The following is a 9,054-nucleotide window of genomic DNA, read 5'->3' as shown; positions in this document are numbered from 1 at the left end:
TGTCCACTGCCACCACCTTGGTGACCAGGTAGCCGGGCTCTGCGGATTGGGGCGCCAGCTCCACGCCTGTGGAACCGTCAGTGGGGAGAGCAGGGTACAGGATTTCGGGGACATTGTCGTTCTGGTCCAGCACAAATATGCTAAGTGTCACATTGCTGCTGAGTGGAGGGTCCCCACTGTCGCTGGCTGTCACCAATAGCTGTAGGTCTCTAACCTGCTCGTAGTCAAAGGAGCGCAACGCATACACGATGCCGGTGTCAGAGTTGATGGAGATGTAAGAGGAGAGGGGTGTACCCTGAAGAGTGTCTTCGGTCAAAGAATAAGTTACATGGGCATTGTCATCACTGTCAGGGTCATGGGCCGACACAGAAATGATAGAGGCACCTCTGGGATTGTTTTCAGGAATATAGGCAGAGTAGGACACGTGAGGGAAGGTGGGTGGGTTGTCATTGATGTCTGCCACCTGCAGCAAAATGTAAGCATCCGAGGACAGAGATGGTTTCCCTCCATCTTTAGCAGTCACAGTGATGTTGTAAAAGGAAAACTGTTCCCTGTCAAGGGCTCTGGTTGTAACCAGTCGGTGGTAATTGTCCACTGATCTTTCTAACTTGAAAGGAAGGTTCTCAGGAAGTGAACATGTGATAAATGCATTCATCCCAGAGTCTCTGTCATGTACATTGAAAAGTGCAATTATGGTTCCTGGGGGAGAGTCTTCAGGAATTGAGCTAGTAACAGATGTCATGTAAAATTCTGGGGCATTGTCATTCACATCCAGAACTGTCACAATAACCTTTGTCCTGGTCAGAAGGCCCGGACCATCCTGAGCTTCAATATCAATTTCATGGACTTTGGCATCCTCAAAATCTAGACTCTTTGTGATTGTTATCTCTCCAGACGTTGACTCAAGCTCAAATACCTGTGAGGTTTCTCCTGGATTTTTCTCTTGATAATATGCCACTTGAGCATTGTATCCCTCATCTGTGTCAGTGGCGGTCACTGTGAGTATCCGAGTGCCCACGGGAATATTCTCAGGAACACTTACACGGTACTCGGGCTGTGTAAATACAGGCGCATTGTCATTCACATCTAGGACGGTCACGCGGATGCGGGAGGTGCCTGATCGGACTGGGCTGCCTCCATCCAAAGCCACAAGGACGAGGTGGTGAACGGCCTTCTCCTCTCGGTCCAGGGCAAGTTCCAGCACCAACTCAGGGTGCTTGTTCCCATCCACTCCGCTTCGCACATCCAGGGAGAAGTGGTCATTTGGGTTCAGTTCGTACTTCTGAAGTGTGTTTTCTCCTACGTCTGCATCATGCGCACTCTTTAGGGGAATTCGGAATCCCGGGGCAGTCGTTTCACTTATTTTTAGCTCTAGTTCCTCTACTCCAAAGCGAGGGGCATTATCATTAATATCTGTTACTTCCACTTCTACTGAATAAATGTTTAATTTGTCTTCCAGGAGTATGTTAAAATTCACCAGGCACTGCACACTCTGAGCACAGAGCTCCTCTCGGTCTATCCTATCCTTGGTGACCAAACTGCCACTTCGCGGGTTCAGAGCAAAAAGCTGTGTCCTACCTCTGGAGACGATGCGGACTCCACGCTCTGCCAGTGCCAGGGGCTCCAGCCCCAAGTCCTTGGCGATGTCACCCACAAAGGAGCCTTTGTCGGTCTCTTCTGGCACAGAATAGTGCATCTGCCTAGCTCCGACTTCCCACAAGACAGCCAAAAGAAAGCAGAGCAGGGTAAGCCTTCCACATTGTGGCAATTTTTGCAGAGCCGCCATTTCTTCTGCTGCAATCTTTTCTCCCACGAAACTTCCAGCACCCAGTGTGAGATTCTGAAAGTCTTTATTCCTCAGGGTCTGAGGGAACCAGGATCACAGGACCCAGGTCACTGTAGAGAGAACTTTCAGCTGCTGGACTGATTTTTCTCCCCCGTGCGGAAGCTTGGGGGCCAAGCGCCCAGCCCTTTTTGTTGTGGGAGCAGTAAAGTTGGACTGGGTGTCTTGCAGGCTTTTACTTCTAAGGTGGTCAACAGCGACACTCAGAGGCCTAAGTAATTTCTGCACCCTCTAAGGCAAACCCAAAGTTACTTCTTGCTTGCTAGCTTTGTGACTTTCAAGTTGCTTTGAAGAATCTTAGTTTTAAGATACCTTAGAAGTAGCTCTTTCAAGTCAGGAGTCTTTTTCTCAGAATTAATAAGAATGTGTAAACAAATGTGACCTTGATAGTAGTTGCTAGGGAAGTGTTACTACTGAACACTCAAGGCATCCATCAAGGCTGCTTCTGCCCTTGCTCCAAACATCTCCAACTTCTTATTTTATATTCAAAGACTGTAAGATCAACTTTAGAACATTAGCTACATTATCTTCTAAGGTCATATATTTTGGATTTCTGTGCTTGATGCCTTAGAATTAAACTTCAACATCTGTATTTTAAAAAGTGAATTATCCAACACTTAATTGGGTGACTATTGTATACCCGGCAATTTGCCTGTTTGTTCCCCATTTGTTCATAAGAAATGATGAACCTGATTAACACGGTCCTTGCTCTCAGGAAGCTTACAGTATAGGGGAGGACACAGAAAACTCAATGGAATATTTTAATAGAATATGTTAACTGCTACAAAGGTGGGAAACACTGAGCAATGGAAAGGGGTACATAAGAAGGGTATCTAACCTAGATCTCGGGGTCAAAAATTTCCCAAGACATTACTGAAGATGTCATAAACGGTAGGAGCAAGGTAGGAATGGGTGAAGAGGCTGGAATAGTGTTCTAGACCCTCAGTACAAATGTTTGGAGGTGGAAGGTCGCAAGGAAATGTTAAGGAAAGCGAAGGGGATTTTTCTATGTTCTTCTTATTTTTTTAAAGATTTTTTTAAGAGAGAGCACAAATAAGGGGGAAAGTCAGAGGGAGAAGGCAATTAGACTCCCCACTGAGTGGAAAGCCTGACCTGGGGACCCTAGGACCCTGAGGACACAACCTGAGCCGAAGGCAGACGCTTAACTCACTGAGCCACCCAGGGGCCCCTGTTCTTTTTCAAGATTGTTTTGGCTATTTGAGGTTCCTTGCTACTTCGTATAAATTTTAGATTTTTTTTTCTATTTCTGCAAAAAAAAAAAATCACTGGGATTTTGATAGGGATTGCACTGAATCTGTAGATTGCTTTGGGTAGTCCTCTAAGTTTTTGTAAGTACGCTATCAGGTTAAAGATGTTTCCTTCAATTCCTATTTTGCTAAACAATTTTAATCATGTGTTGAATATTCTCAAGAGCTTTATAATGCCTCTATTTAAATGAATATGTGGTTTTTTATCTTTAATTTCTTAATATGGAGTTTTGCATTATTAGATTTTCTTATATTAGAATATCCTTGCATCCTTAAAATAAACTCTATTTAGTCATAATTATAATATTATTTTTTAGTATGTGGTAGATTGGGTTGGATACTGTCTTAATTAAAATTTTGAATCAACTTCTTAAATGAGATTGCCCACTTCTGATCTCACTTCAGTCTGTTTATCTTTTGGTTTCTTCCTTGTTGAACTTTTTTCATTTTTATTTTTATCCATTCCTCTGAGAATGGAAAAAATGGAAACCAGTGATATTGACTCACCTTGTTTTCTAGTAGGGCCTCTACTTTTTTAGATTTTTAAAATCTTTTCATCAACATTGTTTTGATGTTTCGGTCATTGAATAACTGCTCAACATCCCTTACTGCAGTTCTCTAAAGAATTACTGTTTTGAGGTGCTTTGGTGGCTCAGTTGGTTAAGCGACTGCCTTCAGCTCAGGTCATGATCCTAGAGTCCTTGGATGGAGTCCCGAATCAGGCTCCCTGCTCAACAGGGACTCTGCTTCTCCCTCTGACACTCTCCTCTCTCACACTCTCTCTCTCAGATAAATAAATTTTAAACAATCTTTAAAAAAAGGAATTATCTGTTCTTTGTCTTTGGCAATAGCTGTTTTTACTCTGATATTATTTCCCACTCATGCTTCTTGCTTTGAATCAAATTGTTTTATTTTCCCCCAGTCTCTCCTGCTTTCCTTTCTCCTTTTCCAAGTCTTTGTTGTTAATCAGAATTTGGGGTTTTCTTTTAGAATCCTTAAAAACAATTTTTTTAATAGGCCATCTGCCTACTCTATATTAGTCCTAGCACTGGACTTCACAGAATTTTAACTTCTCCCCACTGGTCTCCGTATGACTTTTACTGTCTGCTTCTATTGCTTTATCATCAGAATTCTTTCTTGTTTGTATATTAATAAGTTATACTCTAAGCATTGTTTTTTCCCTATTATTTTCTTAAAGTTTATGCTGATACAATGTTTCTTTTTTTTTTTTAAGATCTTATTTATTTATTTGACAGAGAGAAATCACAAGTAGATGGAGAGGCAGGCAGAGAGAGAGAGAGGGAAGCAGGCTCCCCGCTGAGCAGAGAGCCGGATGGGGGACTCAATCCCAGGGCCCTGAGATCATGACCTGAGCCGAAGCTCACAGAGGCTTAACCCATTGAGCCACCCAGGTGCCCCGCTGATACAATGTTTCTTGTTTGCCTTGTTTCTTGAGTGTCTTGCTAAACTCACTTATTTTAAATAATTTGTTTTGTTTTTAGTTATTTTATTTGTCTATAAATTTACCCCTAGGTACTCTTTCAGCTGTATTCCACAATTTAATTTAATTTTATTTAATTTTAAATATGCTCCACATCCAACATGGGGCTCAAACTCATGACCCTGAGATCAAGATGCATGTTCAACTGATTGAGCCAACCAGGTGTCCCTGTATTCCACAGTTTTAAATAATATTTTAATTTTTTTCCTTTGTTTAAAAGATTTTATTTATTTATTTACAGACAGAGATCACAAGTAGGCAGAGAAGCAGGCGGGGGGAGGGGGGAGCAGGCTCCCTGCTGAGTGAGAAGCCCCATGCAGGGCTCAATCCCAGGACCCTGGGATCATGACCTGAACTGGAGGCAGATGCTTAACCATCTGAACCACCCAGGCGCCTTAAATAGTTCTAAATTCCTTTCTAAATAGTTCTTATTTCCATTGTGGTTTTTTAAAATCCAAGAGTGATTTAGGGGTATAGATTTAAGTGTCCAAACTTTTTTTGTTTCCCTTTTACTATTGTTAAATATTTGCTTTGTAATTTTCCAGTTTTATTGAGGTACAATTAATAAATAAAATTGTAAGATATTTAAAGTGTACAACGTGATGAGATCATATATGTATACGTCGTGAAAGGATTCCCCTTATTGATTTAATTAACACATCCATCACCTCAAATATTTACTTCTTTATATGTGTGAGAACACTTAAGTTCTCTCTGAAAAATTTCTATTATACAACAAAATTTAATATTATCAACTGTAGTCATATATAATAGATATAATGTTATATATGTTATATAATAGATACTCAGGACTTATTCTTTACTTTTAAAGATTTTATTTGTTTATTTGACACAGAGAGAGAGTGTGTGTGTGAGCACAAGCAGGAGGAGCGGCAGGCAAAGGGAAAGGAAGAAGCAGGCTCACCACACAGGAAGACCGAAGCAGGACTCGATCCCAGTACCATGGGATCGTGACCTGAGCTGAAGGCAGATGCTTAAGGACTGAGCCACCCAGGAGCCCCAGGCCTTATTCATCTTACAACTGTAAGTTTGTACCCTTTTACCTACCTGTCTCTATTTTCCCCACCCCAGCCTTATGGATTAAGTACATGTCATAAGGCACATATATTATTGATACTTTGAAATTTACTCTTTTTTATGACTATGTCGTAAATTGCTGTAGATTCCAGGTGTTCATGTAAAGAACAGCTATTCTGTATTTGTTGTACATAGGATTCTATACAGATTTATTAGATCAAGCTTATAGATTCTATTGCTCAAATTTTCTGTATGCTTAGTAATTTTGTCCCTGTGGGGTATATTATTTCTTATGACACTGAGTTTAAATCTCTTGGTATTCTTTTCAAAGCTATATTGCTCAGTGATGGGGGCCTATATTTTTTATATCTTTTGGTTTGTCTGGTTTTTCATAATTATGAGCAGTTCATTAAAAAAAAAACCCACCATTGGGGCACCTGGGTGGCTCAGTTATTAAGTGTCTGCCTTCGCTCCGGTCATGATTCCAGGGTCCTAGGATCAAGCCCCACATCAGACTCCTTCTCAGCGGGAAGCCTGCTTCTCCCTCTCCCACTCCACCTGCTCGTGTTCCCTTTCTTGCTGTGTCTCTCTCTGTTAAATAAATAAATAAAATATTTTTAAAAATCACCATTAATGTTTGTTGTCTTAAACACTACTTGCTGTTATATTAACACTGACATGACTGCTTTCTTTTGTGTGTCCACATATATATTTTTATTTTCACTATTTTAGTAGAATTTGCTTTAAGCATGTATCTTATTGGCAGAATATAGATGGGTTTTAAAAATCATCCAGCTTCGTAATTTCTGTATTTTAATAGCTAAATTTTGCTAACTTATATACATATAAAATAAAAAATTTTAAATTAACAGGAGCTGAGAAAATCCAGAATTGAAATAACTAATGTAACTTCTTTTAATGTCACTTTTTAAAAAGATTTATTTATTTGAGAGAGAGAAAGAAAAGTGCGTGCACATGGGGAGGGCCAGAGGAGCAGAGTCAAGCTGACTCCCTGCTGAGCATGGAGCCCACGGGAGGGATCCATCCCAGGACCCTGAGGTCATGACCTGAGCTGAAACCAAGAATAAGATACTTAGCCAATTGAGCCACCCAGGTGCCCCATGAAATAACTTATGTTATTGAGAGTGTACTCCAAACAGAAAATAAAAATAAAAATCAATGCTTAGACATATAGAAGGATGAGAGAATTTTTTTAAAAAGCCATTAGACAGAAAACAGAGATACCTTAAAAATAACGACAATTTGTTGAAAGTATCTCACAAGCAACAATAACTCCAGAAGACGATGTTTCAACATTTTGGTTTGTAGATTTATTGATTTATTGTCAGAGAGAGTGAGCACAGGCAGACAGAGTGGCAGGCAGAGGCAGAGGGAGAAGCAGGCCTCCTGCTGAGCAAGGAGCCCGATGTGGGACTCGATCCCAGAACACTGGGATCATGACCTGAGCTGAAGGCAGCAGCCCAACCCAGCCACCCAGGTGTCCCTGGTTTGTAGATTTATTTTAAGTGGAAGAGTTTCTTAATTGCTCTCTCTCTTCTATTTTCTCTCCCACTCTCCCTCCCTTTTGGGTTCAGGGTTTTGTCTCTTATAGTTTTAAAATTGTTTTTATTCCAGGTCCCAGGACATAAGTAGGTCTTTTAATCGTGTGCAGCAGTAGTAGTGTCAATATTACAGCTCATGTCTAAGAAACTTGGTGTTCATCTTCTGAAGCTAGCACCTGTATCCACTTTCCACCTTTGGTCTGCAGGTTGCAAAAAGTCATGACCACAGGAATTGGTAGGCAGCATTTTCATGCAATTTCTCCCTGTTTTAGGTAGTTGAGGGGCCGAACTGCTTATTTTCGATTCTAGTAGTAAGTCTGTAGTAAGTCTGGCTCAGGTTCCTTGTTTAACCTGAAGCACTCTGTCCCTGTAACAGTGCTGGAATGACCTCCTGATCTTATGCCTGTATCTAAGCCAAGACAAGAATTCCCATTTAGTGTGGCTCACCACTTTCTGTTCCATCTCTGACCCATATATATATTTATCTTTTATCTATGCCTTACCAAGCTTTTGATTTCTTATTTTTATAGTTTGTTTAACTCTTTAATTTATTGGCGCAGAGAAAGTTTATCAAAGCACGGACATACTCCCCTATGATACATTTCTTGAGAAGAGTTAACACACACATTAAAACGGAATATATACTTGGTTGTTGTTAGTCGCTTCCATTATAGGCATAATATACAAGTCAGGAGGCTTCAAAACAACTTCTCAAGTTGCATAGTAAATTTCCTGTCATTCACTTTATTACCTCATTTCATAAGTTCTTAAACATCTAATATATTCCTCAGAATACATGAATTATCTCAAACTAAAAGATGAAACAAAGGGCTAAGATATTCCACAAAAATTCCCAACATATATATATATATATATATATATATATATATATATATTCCTATAACTTAATCCTAACACAACTAAAAATAGTATTTTAGACAACCTTTACCTCTTTAAATGTCCCCAAATAAAAGAGGCCTTGCCAGATGACATTTATTCTAAGTTTAGGGATAAATTAGTATTTATAACTGAGAGAAATTTAAAGCATTGTTAGTCACATAAATATTGGTGGATCTTTTCTAGTCAAACCCTATCCTTTCCAGATAAGAGAATGGTAAAACAAGAAAAATTAAATTATTTGAACAGAGGAAAGCAAGAAAATATTAGAAGTTGTATTTTCTTGTTTCTGATGCAATGCTCTTCATTGTAAAAATATTTTATTTATGTATTTGAAAGAGAGATCACAAGTAGGCAGAGAGGCAGGCAGAGAGAGGGAGGAAGCAGGCCTCCCGCTGAGCTGAGAAACCGAGGTGGGGCTCGATCCAGGACTCTGGGATCATGACCTGAGCCAAAGGCAGAGGCTTAACCCACTGAGCCACTCAGGTGCGCCTGGATATAAACATTTAATAATAATTTCCCAGAATCTGTAAATAGAAATCTACAAAAATACGTGGGTAATAGAACTGTTAATAGTAAAGAGTGACAGTAAATAAACTCTGATTATTTTTACCTAGAAAAATTTAGTAGAAGTTTACCTGAGAAAATGTTTCCTTTTTGTCTTCAAGTAAATCCTGAGATACCAGAAGAGGCTCGCTTTTCCCACAGCTCTCCTGGCTGATGAGCGTGTCCGCATAGTTGGGCTGGGGGAAGATCAGGTGACTCTTGCGCGAGTCCGCGGTGAGGGACACCTCGTGCGAATAGGTCTGCAGGAAAGCCCGCACCCCGTCCACGCCCACGAAGTGCGAGGCCGGCACGCCCACCAGCCTGCCTCCTGAAGCCTGGAGCACGCGCGACTCGTGCCAGCGCCTCAGCCTGAGCGCCAGCAGCACGATGACGAAGGCG

General features: G+C 40.6%; 2 protein-coding genes across 2 annotated transcripts in view; both read right to left on the bottom strand.

Moving 5' to 3' along the window:
• Window position 1: 1 nt before the first annotated feature.
• LOC132027561 (protocadherin gamma-A2-like) lies at window positions 2-2,285 on the bottom strand (the record flags this gene model as incomplete). Its single annotated transcript, XM_059416363.1, has 1 exon — window positions 2-2,285. A coding segment is annotated over exon 1 (1,785 nt), but the record flags the coding sequence as incomplete, so codon positions are not given.
• Window positions 2,286-8,732: 6,447 nt separating this feature from the next.
• The window catches only part of LOC132027560 (protocadherin gamma-A1-like), a 5,443-nt gene continuing 5,121 nt past the window's right edge, over window positions 8,733-9,054 (bottom strand). Inside the window, exon 2 of the mRNA XM_059416362.1 lies at window positions 8,733-9,024. Within this exon, the coding sequence (XP_059272345.1) occupies window positions 8,733-9,024 (292 nt within the window). The remainder of the gene's footprint in view (window positions 9,025-9,054) is intronic.

The sequence above is a fragment of the Mustela nigripes genome, chromosome 12 (genome assembly GCF_022355385.1).
Source record: "Mustela nigripes isolate SB6536 chromosome 12, MUSNIG.SB6536, whole genome shotgun sequence".
NCBI lineage: Eukaryota > Metazoa > Chordata > Mammalia > Carnivora > Mustelidae > Mustela > Mustela nigripes.
This window is presented reverse-complemented; position numbering and strand designations above follow the sequence as displayed.